The sequence below is a fragment of the Schistocerca nitens genome, chromosome 5, assembly GCF_023898315.1.
Source record: "Schistocerca nitens isolate TAMUIC-IGC-003100 chromosome 5, iqSchNite1.1, whole genome shotgun sequence".
NCBI classification, from domain to species: Eukaryota; Metazoa; Arthropoda; class Insecta; order Orthoptera; family Acrididae; genus Schistocerca; species Schistocerca nitens.
This window is the reverse complement of record NC_064618.1, coordinates 351126067-351144787: the sequence shown is the minus strand read 5'-3', so window position 1 is coordinate 351144787 and position 18721 is coordinate 351126067. Positions and strand designations below refer to the sequence as shown.

General features: G+C 43.3%; 1 protein-coding gene across 1 annotated transcript in view; it reads right to left on the bottom strand.

The window, feature by feature from the left end:
• Window positions 1–18721, bottom strand: part of LOC126260446 (spidroin-2-like) — a 179597-nt gene that overhangs the window by 55199 nt on the left and 105677 nt on the right. Inside the window, exons 3-4 of the mRNA XM_049957775.1 lie at window positions 8374–8491; window positions 6145–6211 (exon numbers count right to left, since the gene is read on the bottom strand). Coding sequence (XP_049813732.1) covers window positions 6145–6211; window positions 8374–8491 — 185 coding nt within the window. The remainder of the gene's footprint in view (window positions 1–6144; window positions 6212–8373; window positions 8492–18721) is intronic.

Here is an 18721-nt window from a genome sequence, read left to right as displayed (position 1 = left end):
CTGGCAGCCATTTCTTTTTCTGTTTCTTCTCATTTTTCATGCAGCCATTTCGCCTTAGCTTCCCTGCACTTCCTATATATTTCGTTTCTAAGTGACTGTTATTTTTTGTGTTCCTGAATTTCCCTGAACATTTTTGTATTTCCTTCTTTTATCGATCAACTGAAGTATTTCTTCTGTTACCCACTATTTCTTCACAGTTGCCTTCCTTGTACCTATGTTTTTTTCCACCTTCTGTGAATCACTTTTTAGAGATGTCTAGTCCTCTTCAGCTGCACTGCCTACAGAGCTATTCCTTATCGCACTATCTATAGCCTCAGAGAACTTCAAGAATACTTCTTCTTACCTTATCACTTTCGTATCCCACATCTTTGTATGTTATTCTCCCTGAGCAGTCCCTTAAACTTCAACCTTCAACAAATTGATGATTATTGATTATTTCCACGACTCTACTTGAACCGCTCAAAAACCGTTTTGCATCGCCCACTCATGTCTAACACAGTTTATGTGTTCTTCTATCGGAGAATTCTTCCTTTATAATCTTTCTTACTGCACTACTAGGGTCCAGCTGTGTAACGGAGATATAAATTAACCCACATTCTCAGTAGAGCACGCTTTTTCTCCATTCGCGAAAGGCAAGACAGGATAGTTCGGCTAGTGAACACTGTTCAGTCTGTCAACATGCCACAGATGACATTTCAAACTCAGATCGTACAAGCAGTTTGAATTTTCTGTGAACTTTGGGAACGTTGCGCACTGGATTCGTGCTCACCGCGGAGTCATTCGAGCATGCAACCAATATCATGAGGCTTATAAAACTGAAGGTGTGCCTCACACTGGTGATGCCTCACACTGGTGACCCGCGGCCAACAGCATCATCAAAAAATTATGGCCCGCAAAAAGCTCGAGGAAAATGCAACAGAAACGCATCCTACCGCTTGGAGCAAACGGTGAGCTCCGTCGACCAAAGCAGCGCGCAACAGGTACCGCGCAATCAGCCTGGCCTCTAACTAATCCTTAGAGTACTAGCCCCTAGCGCCTCTGTGCTCTTTGAAGGTAGTCAAGGCAACACCTTATTGAAATTTAGACCAATGTCGCTGTTTTCTGTACACGATTTGTCTGACATTTGATGATCGTCATAGAACAGTGAGAAGGTGACGTGCTACTAATTGGCGTCTCACGCATGTAGTCCCTTCAGCAGGGAGGTGGACAAATCATGTTTAGGGGCCAATATTGCGTACAGAAATCACACGTCTTACGCAGCTATCGACGTTAATCTAGAGCCTTGTAACATTGGGACATGATCCTCCAACTAGTCAGTCAGTCCTGCGGTTAACATTTCGGGTTTGTCTCCCAAGACAATTACACAAAGTACACCGAATCCACTTCGTGAACACATCGAGACTTCCACCGAATAGTCGCTGGAGCCACCCTCACACACTGGATGACGTCAGAGTAGAGGCCATTCATCAGTGACAGAGACATGAGCAGCTGCGTCTCACCTTACAAGGGACACCCAAGCATTCTACAACGCACAGGGTGGAACAACGCAGTATTTAATGTTACCCAGCAGCAAATTTTGGTTTCACAGATGTCCAAATATGCGAGTCTTCCAACAGACTGTTTTTATATTAATTATAGCATCGATTTTACGTCACAGTAAAGTTATATTTCTAAATTCACGAGGCATAACACACACTTTCGGAAATATACAAGCAGTGCAAAACTCTTTCTGAGATATTTATTACAACAAACTTTTAGGACAGTATTGCGAAATGAGTGATGGGAAACCTATACACCACATCATCAAAAGTACCCAGTCGCTATTGGTGGACGTTAATACGGAATGTACCCAACATTCGCCTTTAAAACGGCTTCAGATCTGCTGGGGACACTGTCAGAGACGTGTCTCAGTATCTGTGGAGGAATGGCAGCTCATTATTCCTCAACATCTGAAACCTGACAAGGTAATGTTGGATGCTGGGGTCTGGAGCGAAGTCGGCATTCTAACTCATCCTAAGGGGGCTCCATTAAGTTTTGGTTGGGACTCTCAGCAGGGAAGTCAGTTTCAGGTACACTATGTGATCAAAAGTATCCGGACATCTGGATGAAAAAGACTTACAAAGTTCGTACCGACTACCATCGGTTATGCTGGAATTCAGTATGGTGTTGGCCGACCCTTAGTCTTGATGACAGCTTCCACACTCGCAGGCATACGTTCAGTCAAGTACTGGAAGGTTTCTTGGGAAATGGCAGTCCCTTCTTCACGGAGTGCTGCACTCAGGAGAGATATCGACGTCGGTCGGTGAATCCTGGAACGAAGTCGGCGTTCCAAAACATCCCAAAGGTGTTCTACAGGATTCAGGTCAGGACTCTGTGCAGCCCAGGCGATTACAGGGATGTTATTGCAGCGTAACCACTCCGTCACAGGCCGTGCATTATGAACGGGTGCTCGATCGTGTTGAAAGATGCAATGGCCATCTCCGAATTTCTCTTCAACAGTGGGAAGCAAGAAGGTGCTTAAGACATCAACGTAGGCCTGTGCTGTGATAGTGCCACGCAAAACAACAAGGGGTGCAAGCCCCCTCCATGAAAAACACGACCACACCATAACACCACCGCCTCCAAATTTTACTGTTGGCACTACACACGATGGCAGATGTCGTTCACCGTGCATTCGCCATATCCACACCCTGCCATTGGATTGCCACATCGTGTACCGTGATTCGTCACTGGACACAACGTTTTTCCACTGTTCAATCGTCCAATGTTTACGCTCCTTACACCAAGCGAGGCGTCGTTTGACGTTTACCGGCTTGATGTGTGGCTTATGAGCAGCCGCTCGACCATGAAACCAAAGTTTTCTCACCTCCCGCCTAACTGTCAAAGTACTTGCAGTGGATCCTGACGCAGTTTGGAATTCCTGTGTGATGATCTGGGCAGATGTCTGCCTATTACACATTACGACCCTCTTCAACTGTCGGCGGTCTCTGTCAGTCAACAGACGAGGTCGGCGTGTACGCTTTTGTGCTGTACGTGTCCCTTCACGTTTCCATTTCACTGCCACATCGGAAACAGTGGACCTAGGGATGTTTAGGAGTGTGGAAATCTCGTGTACAGACGTATGACGCAAGTGACACCCAATTATGTGACAATGGACCTAGGGATGTTTAGGAGTGTGAAAATCTCGTGTACAGATGTATGACACAAGTGACACCCAGTTATGTGACCACGTTCGAAGTCCGTGAGTTCCGCGGAGCGCCCCATTCTACTCTCTCACGATGTCCAGTGACTACTGAGGTCGCTGATATTGAGTACCTGGCAGCACAATCCACCTAATATGAAAAAAAACGTATGTTTTTGGGGGTGTCCGGATACTTTTGATCACATAGTGTATGTTATTGTCCACAACACAATGCTTTGCAAATGCAATTTTAGGGCAGGATGCACTGACATGCTGACAAAACAATTATCTCCGAACTGTTCCTTTACTGTACGCCGTACACACTACTGTAAAATGTGATCATATCCCTCTGCATTTTGCACCACAATAATGAGACCGTACCTTAACCACGAAAAATATCGCTATACCCTAACACCACCTTCTCTGTACTTCGCTGCTGGCGCTACGCATGTTGGCACGTAGCAATCTTCAGGCATCAAGCAAATCCAAACCCTTCCATAGTATTGCCACGAAGTATAGCGTGATTCATTTCTCCAAATCACATGTTTCCAGTCATCCACTTCCCAGTGGTGTTGCTCATTACTCCGACTCAAGCGTCGCTTATCATTTATAACAGAAATGGGTAGCTTATGAAGAGCTACCCGACCATCGTACCCCGTGCTTTTTAACGCGCAGCGCATAGTCATTGTACTAGCTAGATTGCTGGTACCACTTTGGAACTCACGAGTGATTCGTTCTGCTGATTTCATTTGATTGTTTACAGCCATCCTCCCGAATTCCCGTCAGTAGCCTACATTACGTGTGTCTGCTCTTGCTCTAGTTGTGGTTGTTCCTTTGCGTTCCTATTTCACAATCACGTCACCAACAGGGCACATAGGTGGCTTCAGGAGAGTTGAAACGTCCCTGATAGATTTGCTACTTTGGTGACATCCAATGTCTAGTCCTGGTTCGAAGTTACTGAATTCTCCTGACCGATCCATTCCGCAGTTTCTGCTTCTCTACTGACATCACAATACCCCCCGACTCCTATTGTGCTGGCAGGTCCACCTCTCCTGCCACCTAGCGGTCAATTTCTCGTCACATAGCGGCGTCCAGTTAACTTTGCGCCAATAATGTATGCATCCACTGTCACGAGCCGTCTTTAACTTTTACCAATGGATTAATCTGAAGAATGTCTGCTCCATATTGCTTCTTCTAATCTGATTAGCAACAGCCGATGATTAACGATCTGTATCACAGTGCGCAATTTTAGTCACCCTGCCCACAAGAGAGTACTCTAATGGATTGAACGAAAACAAAGTCGATCAAGTATATGATATCAAGTCAGAGATTTCGAAAACGCGACGTCATGGAGCAACCTGGAGTAAAATAGGAGGGAACACAGCTTTTCTGTGAGGTAAGTGACTTATAAAAAAGAATGGGATTTCCACTATGGAGATTCGTGATTGAAATGAGTTTAGGCAATTAACAGAGTTGGAGGTAGTCTCATAGTTCTTTAATTTCATATTTCTTGGGTTTGTATTATTGTTAGGATTTCTTGCAATTCAGTGCCATTCTTTTATGCGAATTATTGGAAGTCATGTTGTCAATGTGTAGCAGTCAGATTCCGTTGCGCTTGTGTATTTTGGCAATAAATGAATAGGTTAGGTTTGAGTTGTCTTTGCCAGGAAAATTTCTGTAGGTCAGTGTTTAGTAAAAAATATAATAATTAGAGAGTTAGTTTCAAATATATGTTCCGTCATGTTAAAGATGTTCTTAGGGACAGAGTACGAGAGAATTCCAAAACTCTATTCGTTGGCATTAATTTATCAATGAAATTGACGGTTGATCTCAGTGACTTTAGACTGAATTACTTGGAAATATATAACTAACCACTTACTATATAGTTATATGTCAAGACACTTTTTAGATTTTCATCCATCTTCATTTGGTGCAACACATTTATATCTTCGTGAATACTACATTTTTGTCTTCTGAATTCTGAACGCGGCAGCTGCCATATTCAGAATAACAACGCCTTTAGCTACCATTTTTTCCGAGCTGTATTTGTTCGTTTAATTCGTAGTTACATTCACTTACTTTCATTCTGTAAATCGCAGCTAATTACTTCGTATTTATAAGCATGACAGACACACTTTCAGATTTACAGCCGCACTGGTAGAGCGCAGCATTCATCACGTGGGCGACTTACATTCGGTTACGTCGGAAAATAAATCTAGTCACGAGAACAATTTTCGAAGACTCAGAAATTATTTCTGAAGTCTGCTGTATTTCTAGACTTAGCATTACATACTTTAAAACTTAAAGCAATGTATCAGTGAAATATGAATGGTGTCATATTCCCTGCTTGATGTTCATTGTGTGTACTGCAGTGAATAGAGCTAAATTATTTTAAAGCTAGACCTTTTTTCTCGCTACGTGAAGCACAGAAAACCATTACAAGTCTTGATTAATGATACAGAAATGACTATATTAATAAGTAGCTTATTTTAAGGTAGGTTTTAAATGGCTGTCTAACTGAGGGAGAAATGACGAGCTAACACTGGCCAAATGATGGCTAAATCTCCATGAATGTTTTCCGTTTGTCTGCAGGCTCTTGTTTACGACATCAAGTAGTCAGAAAAAGTTGAGTGACAAGTCTTTAGACGTAGGTCATGTGATGTGGTGGGTCGAGATTCAAATTGTCACTTGCCTCACTTGACTTAGGTTTTGCTTGGTTTCAGGAAGTGAGCTCAGGTGAGTGCAGAAAAGTTTTGCTCAGCTAGGTAATCCACTCCCCATTCCAAGTTCTTCCTTTTTCTTTTCTTTTTTTTTTTAATTTTCTTTACCTGCTGGCCTCGAGGGACCTCACTGTCAACTAATTAGTAATTTGAAAATAAGTGCACATACAACTTAGTTGTATGAGGGAAACTGAGTGTGAACAATACATAAAATGATTCAATAGACAAATAAGAAAAACCAACCTTGCAACGCGCACTGGTACAGCAGAGAATCCTCGTTGTTATTGTAGTAGAACGGATGCAGGTGGTGCTGAAACAGGATGATGTAGGTGTTGGATGTGTATATGTGTTAAGACACTCTACAAGCAGATTTTGAAAGAAAACGCTATTTATTACAGGATCATGACAGTTCACTTAAACATTAGTTACTTCATGCGCTTAGTCGACCACCCGCTTGCTCAGTAAACCTCTTCCATAGAGTTCTATTCTTCATATCATATACCTTTCCAGATCGGATATACTGGGTGATTCAGTTGCCTCGGCCTTTGGGTTTTATGCAACCCACAACGCATTCGAATACTACGTGCAAGATTTCATATTCTGTCCCCCGCCACATGTAAACTATCGGGCCTACAGAAAAACGATGAGTATCTTTTAGTAGAATATTTAATGTAGCTAAATTTAGTGCTGAGATACGTTTTCGCCGGAGGCCACAGTTTTCGAGTTATTCAAGATCACGCGTTTAAAGGTCACTTTTGTACGTTTTTCTTCAATAATTCGAAAACTACGGCCGCTAGCGAAAACGATAACTGCATTAAATTTACTACAAAAAAGTTTCTGTTCACTTTTTCTGTAGGGCTAACAGTTCGCTCATAGCGAGTGATAGAGTATGAAAATATCTCACATAGTATTTGAAGGTGTTACAGGTTGCATAAAAAACAGCAGTACGGGCAACTGAATCACGCTGTAGATCTACAACACCAAACAGTGTGCCACTGCGTGACCTGACAAGTCGATCGACTGCCACAGTGGTTACCTACTGTCGCTAGGTGACTGGGTTCATCCCAGCCACATACGAGGGACGTTTGAGAAGTCCGTGCACAAATAAAAACTGCTTACTTGTTTGGGGTAAACCTGTTTTATTTTTCGACATAGTCTCCTTTTATACTTACACACTTCGTCCAACGCTGTTCTAATTTGTTGATCCCTTCCGAATAATAGGAATTGTCTAAGTCTGCAAAATAACTATTAGTTTCTGCACTCACCCCCTCGTTTGAATAAAATCTTTGTCCTGCCAGCCATTTCTTCAAATTTTAGAACAAACAGTAGTCCGAGGGAGACAAGTCTGGAGAATATTGGGAATGTGAAACGAGTTGGAATCCTATTTCCATTACCTTTGCTACCACAGCTGCTGAGGTGTGTGCTGGTGCAGTGTTGTGATGCAAAAGAACTTTTTTGCGCTCCAATCGCCGGCGTTTTTCTTGCAGTTCGGTTTTCAAACAGTCCAATAACGATGAATAATATGCACCTGTAATAGTTTTACCCTTTTCCAGATAGTCGACAAGGATTATCCCTTGCGAAACCGAAAAGACAGTCGCCATAACCTTTCCGGCTGAAGGACTGGTCTTCGCCTTTTTTGGTACAGATTCTCCCTTGGTAACCCATTGTTTAGATTGTTGTTTCGTCTCAACAGTATGGTAATGTAGCCATGTTTCATCCACAGTGACGAAACGACTCTTAAAGTCCTGGTATTCTTCCTGAACAGCTGCGAACCATCCTTGCAACACTTCACACGATTCCGTTTTTTGTCAAGCGTGAGCAATCGTGGAACCCATATTGCTGATAGCTATCTCATGTCCAAATGTTTATGCAAAACATTATGTACCTGTTCATTCGAGATACCCACAGCACTAGCAATCTCACGCACCTTAACGCTTCTCTCATCCATCTTCATAACGTTCAGCATCACTTGTGCCCATATGCCCACGCCGAAATTTTTGAAACCACTTATAAACTGTTCTAATCGAAGGTGAAGAGTCACCGTAATGTTTACCAAGCTTCTCTTTAGTCTCCTGAGGCGTTTTGCCTTTCATAAAGTAATGTTTAATCACCACACGAAATTCATCTTCGTCCATGTTTTGACAATCACTCGACTTCCTTGATTCACGCGAATGCCAAACACAAATAAATTGACCAATATGGCTGAAACTTGGTGTGAGTTCTTTTCAAAGATGCTACTAACTAAACATGACCTCGATACGCGCCCGTGTTGCCATCGCTCGGACTTTACACGGACTTTTCAAACGCCTCTCGTACTTTAATACTTCATACTTCTTGTATTTCATTGTTCAAGTAGACTGTTTTTGACACAGGGAAGCGGCTAGTGCTTGTGAATTGCTGGGTGCCAGAGCAGACGAGAGCAGTTAAGTCGGGCAGTACATCTACAGACGCCCCCGCCTGCTGGGTACTCACTCCGTATCCCACGCCGTGCGTCGTCTCCCCCGCAGCGCCGCCTCCGCCGTAGCCAAACGCAGCGCGCAGGCGGTCCGCCTCCTCCTCGTCTACGCCCAACTTCGGTTCCGCCGTTCTTCTGTAACATACATCATGTACTGTTAGCGAAGGTGGCAACAGGCGCGAGATGAAGTAGCAGTTGCCAGCTGTAGCACACAGTTCCCACAGTCACCGTCTGCTGCATTATTAACCCCAAGTTGCAATATCTGGAAGGAGGGTAATCTGAGTGTGTCCGCAAGGAACAAGTTGTTGGACTGCCTATAGCCTGACTGAAATTACGAAGGCGTTCCGAAAAGCAACGGTTCCGAATGTTTTGTGTGAGAACTTTCCAGTGAACATGATTACCCGGAAAAATTATCCGAACACATTCTGAACAACTATAGCAGTTACGCATGACTTTGTTAATAGAATATTTCTCTTTCTTGTTACACACAAATTTCAGTTTCCCTTTTCACTTGATTGCATAAAATATTCGACTATGTATATACCGGGTGATCAAAAAGTCAGTATAAATTTGAAAACTTCATAAACCGCGGGATAATGTAGATAGAGAGGATAAAATTGACACATCCTTGGAATGACATGGGGTTTTATTAGAACAAAAAAGCAAAGTTCACAAAATGTCCGACAGATGGCGCTGGACAGCAAAACGTCAATGACTGCGCATGACAATCGTATATAAAAGGAACTGTAATGAGAGAGAGAATCAGATGCGCAGCATGTTGACGTTATCTGAAAAGGCACTTTAAGTGAAGTTGTATTATCAGAATGGGGAATGTGCTAGTTCAGCCTTACGATCCTATCACCATAGGAAGGGGATTCGAACGGGTAAAGGTCCGTTGACAAATGCAGCTCTGGCGAGAATGATTTCGAAGTTCGAAGCCACGGGTTGTTTAGACAATAGACCCGTAGTGGCCAACCGAGCGAAAGGCGTAATGCTGCTGAGACAGTTCAGGAAGAAATGGAGACTGTAGCGGGTTCGTCTATGCACGGGGAAGTCAGCGCTCGTGCAGTCGCACATCGCACCGGCATTCCATACACTACTGTCTGGTTGACACTGAGGCGTACCCTCCGATGCTATCTGTACAAAATCCATCGGCACCATGACCATGAACTGTTACCTGGCGATTTAGTGAAGCGGAGGGCATTTGCGGTATGGGCGTTTCAAAAGATGGCGGAAGATGACGATTGGTTGAGTAACGTGTTGCGGACCGACGAAGCTCATTTCACGCTCCGAGGGTCTGCCAACGCCCAAAACTGCAGAATTTGGGTTACCGAAAATCCTAGAACTGTCGTGGAAACTCCACTGCACGACGAGAAAGTCACGGTATGGGTTTTATTTATCACATCTACCGTTATCGGGCCTTTTTTCTTCGAGAAAATGCGTGATTCTGGTTTTCTAACTGCTACCGTGACGAGTGAAAGGTACGTCGATATGTTACAGAATCGCATCATCCCCAGCGTGGCTGATAAACACCTGCTGGAACGTACGATGTTTATGCAGCATGGCGCTCCACCCCATATTGCTAGACGCGTGAAAGATCTCTTGCGCGCGTCGTTTGGTGATGATCGTATGCTCAGCCGCCACTTTCGTCATGCTTGGCCTCCCAGGTCCCCAGACCTCAGTCCGTGCGATTATTGGCTTTGGGGTTACCTCAAGTCGCAAGTGTATCGTGATCGACCGACATCTCTAGGGATGCTGAAAGACAACATCCGACGCCAATGGCTCACTATAACTCCGGACATGCTTTACAGTGCTGTTCACAACATTATTCCTCGACTACAGCTATTGTTGAGGAATGATGGTGGACATATGAAGCATTTCCTGTAAAGAACATCATCTTTGCTTTGTCTTACTTTGTTATGCTAATTATTGCTATTCTGATCAGATGAAGCGCCATCTGTCGGACATTTTTTTGAACTTTTGTATTTTTTTGGTTCTAATAAAACCCCATGTCATTCCAAGCAAGTGTGTCAATTTGTACCTCTCTATCTACATTATTCCGTGATTTATTCAGTTATCAAATTTATACTGACTTTTTGATCACCTGGTATGTTTCCAAGCACTGTCATACAAAGTTTTCTAACATTTAACTACTTACTGACGGGATCTCTTCACGTAACACACAACTTATGGAGTTAAATAGTGTCTTAGGTTTAACAAGTCAATATACATCATGTGATCAAGAGTGTCCGGACATCTCCAAAAACATACGTTTTTCATGTTAAGTGCATTGTGCTGTCACCTACTGCCAGGTACTCCATACCAGTGACCTCAGTAGTCATTAGACGTTGTGAGAGATCAGAATGGGGTGCTCCGCGGAACTCACGGACTTCGAACGTGGTCAGTTGATTGGGTGTCATTTGTGCCATACGTCTGTAAGTGAGATTTTCACACTCCTAAACATCCCTAGGTCCACTCTTTCCAATGTGATAGAGAAGTGGGAACGTGAAGGGACACGTACAGCACAAAAGCGTACAGGCCGACGTCGACTGTTGACAGACAGAGACCGCCGACAGTTAAAAAGGATCCTAAGGTGTAATATACAGCCATCTATCCAGGTCATAACACAGGAATTCCGAACTGCATCATAATCCACTGCAAGTACTATGACAGTTAGGCGGGAGGTGAGAAAACTTGGATTTCATCGTCGAGCGGCTGCTCTAAAACACACATCTCACCGGAAAATGCCAAACGACTCCTCTCTTAGTGTGAGGAGCGTAAACACTGGGCGACTGAACAGTGGAAAAACATTGTGTGGAGTGACAAACCACGGTACGCAATGTGGCGATCCGATGGCCGGGTGTGGGTATTTCGAATGCCCGGTGACCGTCAGCTGCCAGCGTGTGGAATGCTAATAGTATAATTCGGAGGCGGTGGTGTTATGGCATGTTCATGTTTTTCATGGAGGGGGCTTGCACCCCTTGTTGTTTCGCGTGGCACTATTGCAGCACATGCCTACATTGATGTCTTAAGCGCCTTCTTGCTTCCCGCTGTTGAAGAGCAAAAAAATGCAAATGGCTCTGAGCACTATGGGACTTAACATCTATGGTCATCAGTCCCCTAGAACTTAGAACTACTTAAACCTAACTAACCTAAAGACATCACACAACACCCAGCCATCACGAGGCAGAGAAAATCCCTGACCCCGCCGGGAATCGAACCCGGGAACCCGGGCGTGGGAAGCGAGAACGCTACCGCACGACCACGAGATGCGGGCGTTGAAGAGCCATTCGGGGATGGCGACTTCATCTTTCAACACGATCGAGCGCCTGTTGATAATGCACGGCCTTTGGCGGAGTTGTTACTCGACAATAACATCCCTGTAATGGACTGCCCTGCACAGAATCCTGACCTGAATCCTGTACAACATATTTGGGATCTTTTGGAACGCCAACTTCATGCACGGCCTCACCGACCGACATCGATACCTCTCCTCAGTGCAGCACTCCGTGAAGAATGGGCTCCCTTTCCCCAAGAAACCTTCCAGCACTTCATTGAACGTATGCCTGCATGAGTGGAAGCTGTCGTCAAGGCTAAGGGTGGGCTAACACCAATTGAATTCCAGCATTACCGATGGAGGGCGCCACGAACTAGTAAGTCATTTTCAGCCAGGAGTCCGGATACTTCTGATCACATAGTGTAAAATTAAATGATATTACTGTCATTCTGTCCAACTTTTTGCGATCGAAAGCGAAATAATTTGTATGCGGCTGTGCTGAAAAGCAATGCCTTTTTTATGTGAAATCCCTTAACGCTTTTAAATCAAACAAGTGTTGTTAACATTCTGCATCTTTATTCTTGATGTCTGCACGTTTATTTCTCGGTATGGTCAATCCGGTGAGGAACACATTTCTAAAAAGAGAGGCCAGTTGGTCGATGCCGTCACTGTAGAATGTTTTACTTTGTTGGCGGAACCACAAACTCACTTCTGCTTGCACTACCTCATCAGTATAAAAGTGAAGTCCCCGAAGGCGTTCTTTATGGTTTGGAAACGGCCAAAAATCGGATGGAGTCAAGTCAAGTTTGTAGGGAGGATGGACGATAACAGTGAACCCAAGGCATCTCATTGTTGCTGATGTTGCAGCGCTCGTGCGTGGTGTGGAATTGTCATACTGAGGAAGAGAGTGCCCCATATGTGGACAAACTTCGATTTCGAAACACTATAACAGCACTCTGTATCTCACACATCCACGTAGTTTCGTTACACACCACCATCTTACATGCTACAATTCGGAGCTCTCTAGCGGTAGGGCGCTGCAATAATGTAGATGTGAAGAATAAATAATGTAGAATGTTAATAAAGTTTTCACATAAAAAATTCAGAATCATTACTTTTCAGAAAGTTCTCGTAGCTGGAACCTGACGTTTAAAGTAGAGAGTTTCGACCTTGTGGCGGCAAGTACTGTCTGCAGACAGCTACCACAGAACTCCGCTCCAAGCGGCGGTAGAAAATCTCCTACAAACATCACGCAACATTTCTGAAGTTCATCTAAGGTATTAACCATCATAGTGTATTAAACATTTCAAAAATTTGCACTTAATTTCAATCAAGGTCAGACTGCTGTAAATTATATTGAAACTTTTGAAGTTTCCCCTTCTGAAACAGCTTCAAACTTACAAAGTCCCATATTGCAAACTACTTAAGCCAAGGAATTTTTTTTTTCGTTTATTTCCAGAAGCCTCGCTCATGAACAGATGTTTCCAATGTTGCGTATTTCATTGTTTCTTATGTGTATACGCTTCGTAAGATGGAGTTTATTTGCAATTTTGTAAATATTCAAGTACGAAATTTAAAGTCCAAATCTCCTACAAAAGTAACATAAAAACTCTGCATTCCACGTTTCGTATACTTCTGTGTAATGACATTCCACGTGTGGTAGAGTTCTCCGTAGTGACTCCCTTACGCCTCGCTTGCGACTACTGTTATATCACATTGTGAGCCACACGAAAGTAAATGTTACACGAATGTCCTACTGCAACAGTTTACTGATAACTGACGGGCACAATGCTTTTCGCAGTAGAAGTGGTAACACCGAACCGACAGCGACAGGCTCTCATTGGTGTACTGATGGCAGGAGTGGTGCGGGTTGCTAGCTGTCAAACGTTAAAGGGGGTAGACCGGGGTGACACTCGATTTTACAGCCGATGTTTTTTTTTTTTTAATCAAATAAGAAACATTTTACAAAACTGACTTAGGCTTCTATTGTACACCCTTAAGATTATGTTATGTATTTTTTAAATAAAAAACTTGAACCCAGAGGAAACTACACAACATCGACGAAAAGCTTTCGCCGAATAAGAGGGCGACTGAATAAGAGGGCGATTGGTGGGAGCTCTGAACGCCACAATTTTCAATCTGGAACAAAATTTAAAAACTGCCTTGAAACTGATGGTATTTTCTGTCGTAGACCGTAGAAACTTTCTTTTTTTTTGTAAAAATGGGGGCATTCTGAAATAAAAGTCTGATTTTTAGCAAAAAAGTCGCTATAAAAACGAGCACCAAAAACTCTACATTAAAATAAATCGCAAAAATCGTACGTAATGCAGTACAATAAACGCCGCGTCACAAGTTACAAAAACGTATAATGCAATTGCATGTATATTTCATGAATTATAGCTCCCGCCAACATGAAAAATGTTGTTTTGTGAAAACAAGCGTTTAAAGTCTCAACTTGCGTTTTTTAATATTGAAACTGAACAAACATTGAACGTGCAGTTGGCGTTGTTTTCGCCAATGTCGAAACACTCTCAGTTTGACGAAATTATATCGATTAACTGGCTTCCGTCTTCCAATCGAAACGTTTCTTGTACGATTGGGATTATTCTTCGATTTTTCTATCCATATAAACGCGTTTGTCATTTTCGTGCGCTAACGTTTTACTTCGTTTAAAAAACAACCGAAATGACAAATTAAGGAGATGCGAGAGAAGCACGTGCTTTCAGACTGTTTACCTTAACCCAACATGTTACGAACCAAAATATTGTTGAGAATACTATTTTAGTTGATACTAATGCCCTCCGTGATACATCCCAAACTAACGAGACACCTGTTCCGTCGGTAATTGTTTTAGTATTACACCGGTTGCATAAGAGCGCTCGAATTCGCCAGGCCACCATGCAGTAAATCGCTGTTTTGAGATATTTTAACATTTATGGCATACTTTACACGAATGAATCTTCAAAACGTACCCTCTAAGGAACACTTTAAGCCAATAAAAAATTAAGCTCAAAAGAAATTTCTATCCTGGTCTGCACCCGTAAATCAGACTATGGTCCAGTAAGTACTGACACACGCTGGCCGGAGGTCTGCTAATCATAGTTACTTATGCTATTAGTCTTGTCATATCCCTGTCATACACAGCGCTTCTATCGAGTGGCTCTATGAATCGAAAGTGATTTATTCGATCCCGAATTTCATTTTGAATTATTCTAAATCTGTTGACACTGCAGGTCAAAAGGAACATTGCATCATCCTTTTTAACAGCATAGGAATTGCAATGTAATACCTGTCATCTATGACCCTGTTGCATTACAGTTGCCTCGGCGTCGGTTTTGGATAGCGCAATTTTTCCAAGCACGGTGTAACTTAATCACGGCGGCACACAAGCATTCTAAAAACTTAGCCGTTTCGGAAATCCTCCCACCCTTGGCCCAAAATCCAATGATCTTGTCCTTTTCGACGTCAGATAAATTGGACCGTTTCCGCATTACGAGAACGACTGCAATGTTGTCCGCGTGTCTGTGACTTTATTGCACTTTGACGTCGAATGTACGTGGTGGTCATATTAATGTAACTGGACCGTGTATTTTGCTTTACGGATAAAAATGTTAGCAGGTACAAAGAAAAATTAATCAAAAGTCAATTAAAGTAGCAGAAACAATTTTCCCACGTGTATGAAAATTATTTAGGCTGGAACACATCGGTTTGCAAGAACTACAAGATAGGTGCAAATACACTATGATGGGGAACAACTGCATTAATAACATGTTGTTGCAGAAGAAGGGAAGAATTAATAGGTGCACATTACCAATAATTTTAAGTTACTAGATAGAATACTTAATGTAGAGCACTGAAGATATCTATTGAGGTGAGAAGACCAGTGGCTCTGAGCACTATGGGACTTAACTTCTGAGGTCATCAGTCCCCTAGAACTTAGAACTACTTAAACCTAACTAACCTAAGGACATCACACACATCCATGCCCGAAGCAGGATTCGAACCTGCGACCGTAGCGGTCGCGCGGTTCCAAACTGTAGCGCCTAGAACCGCTCGGCCACCCAGGCTGGCTAGTATAAATCCTTACGAAAATAATGAAGATCAGCGGTAGCGTTTTATGGTGCCAAGATGTGACGAATTAGATTAAAGGTTTCTCAATGACGACACTGCACTTTTAGAAAGTCTACGTACGGCTCTGCTGTTACGGATATAGTGTTTCGTCGTTTGTGGTTCTCTGCAGTGACACAAGGGGTTATTCGTAGCGAATATATTGTTATTGTACCTAATGCAGGGGAAGGCTTCTGAGGGTTCAACTGCATAAGCAGGAAACATTTCATAATTACGTTTGGCTTCGTTAGGAAACACAGATATTGTGTTCCAAGTAGGCTGTGCCCTGTTCGTTGCATCGTTGACGCTGAAAGAAAGAAGAAAAGCTGAGGTTAATGTCCACATCCGACGGACGAATTACCATCGTGTTCTCTCACATCACGAGACACTTAGGAGACTTCAGAGCTTAACACAGTACACTGAGTAGGGTCTCCACATTCCTGTCTCCCTATCCTCATCCCAGTGAGCCAAATTTTCGTGAAAAACTTACAAGATGTGAACTGATTACCTCCAGATGATTTGCTACCATATTTCCATGTTTCATCAATACTCATTTACGATATACTTCGAAATGTCCTAGCGCTAAGGCGGAGTGGGAGATAAAGAGTTTAACCTCCGTCAACGTCAATAGCATAAGCGAAAGAATACAAATTTGGATCGAATAAGGAAAGCACATAGGCAATAGATATTTGGTGAACCAATGGATACATAAATCAGGGTGGTCGAATACTAGAGCAGTGTCACCCAGTTGGGTCTTTGTGCTGAGAGATGAAATCTCGGCTACCTCAGTTACTCCTGCAGTGTAGGCAACCATTCTGGCATACCGGTTACCAGGCCTTTTCGGGTAGAGCCTCTTACGGCGCTTCGTAAAAGAGAAAAGGAGCAGGACCTGAAGTTATCGGCAGAGAAAATAAAATACCAGGCTACAAAAATCGTGTACCTCTAAAGATTCGAGTCTGCCAACTATATGTTCGGACAGCCCGAATGCTGTAATAACCGCCAAGTGCGGAAGAAAGATCCACAAAACAAACGATTTACGAGACAATAATTTGAAACGATTACAAAGATGCAAGTTCTATGCTAGCGAGGCAGGTCTGTAGAAATATTTACTAACTTGTATCATGGTTTCATCAATTAGTTTTGTATCTTTATATGAGGAATTTTTCAAACTTGGTATTGAAAAATACCACAGCAGTATATTTGATAAAACACATTGTAATTATTCCAGCTCGGCTGCTGTTTTCCACATATTTACTTCATTTAATGAAGCACGCTTCGCTAATTTCGGTCTTAAAGGCCACTCTCAGCTAGTTGGCTTTGAACTACGAAAGTGCGCACTTACAATGTTTAAGACCATGTTAACAGTTTCCATAATGACTATTTCTGTATTCAGTAAACATTTTGTTGTAAATTTGAGACTTGCATGTGTATGTGCTCGCTTTCAGAACAGTGATGTCCGCTGTTAAATAACCAGGTATTTTACGACACGTTGCCTACAAAATCCTGATCCGACCCAACCTCTGCTATGGGAACGCTGCATAAATCTCCGACCGACCAAAGTTCACAGGTCTCTCCAAATCCTCAAGAGCCCTGAATTCCGTCTCGCTTTCCGCATCCGTTTAACTTCTCCCGCATTGATCCTCTACTGTCTTATCAAATTCCCACCCCTCCTCACCCACATCTAACACCTCCGCATCTCTTATACCCGGCCGGAAACTAGATTTCAATAACGCAGTTGTCTCCCATCTAATCACCGATCCGCTGCAGCGCCTTTAAAAACGCATCCCTCCATCCCTACACCCAAGCACACTCCATATCCTATCTCAACGCAACTTCAACCAACACCCTCTCCTACCAGCTTTAACTCTTCCCCAACTATTCCACCCTGCATCAGCGCCCCTGTCTTATTTTCCCTCCCCATCCGTATCCCTATCCTCTTGTAACCACTGCCCTCCCCATACACCATACTATTCCTCACCATCTTTTTTTTTTTCTCCAAATACCCGCCTTACCTCCGACCTATCGTCTCCATACTTTCCCTACCTAGCAGTCCCTATCTCTTTACCCACACCCCTCAAACCTATGTAACATATTCTATCCTCCAATAATAATTCGCAGCCAGTGCAGGTCCTTCAGATCTTGAGTAAAACTGCAGGAATAATTTCACCTTTCTGCAATGTGTTTTTAAAAGGTATATTTTTCATTTTTTAGCTGTCCGTCTTTGATTTTCAATTTAAAATAAAAAAGATCCCCAAATTTTGTTACTCGTTCTATATTTTTTAAATTGGCGCCCCCCCCCTCCTCGTCCATCTGAGGGGAGGGGGATGAAATAACAATAAAGGAGAAAAAAGACACGTTACACCTTGAGCGCTTGAGAATGGCCTCTAAGCCCGAAACTGGCCAATTGTGCGTCAGAAAATAAAATCAGTACCTATAAACAACAGCTGATTTGGAACCTCTCCCATATCTTTCGAGAAATCCACAGATGAGTCAAAACATTGTACCACTGACCACCTCCTTGGTGAACGCCGTTCTTGTGGCATTGTGGTTACGTGACGCGGTAAGATAGGCGGAGCAGAGAGGAATGGGGAACCACTCTAGCGGCGATACAGGCGGCAAATGTAAGATATAGCTGACATGAGCAACTTCAAAAATGGGTATATTGTTCTGGGCCGACGTCTGAGAACGAGAGTCTTGGCAACGGCGAAGGTGGTAGGCTATTCACGTGCTGCTGTCATGAGCATCGATGAAATGTGGTTAAAGGACGGTGAAGCCACCAGCAGCAGACAAGGTGTAATACGTCCGCCCCTCCTCACTGAACGTGGAGGTCGGAGGCTGTTCCGCTCCGTAAAGAGGAATATAGGCGGCTATCTGTACCAGATGTGACGACAGAGTACAGTGCTGGCGCTGCCACAAGTGTTTCGGGGCACATCGCTCAGCGCACATTGTTGAACATGGGGTTTCACAGCAGACGATCCCTA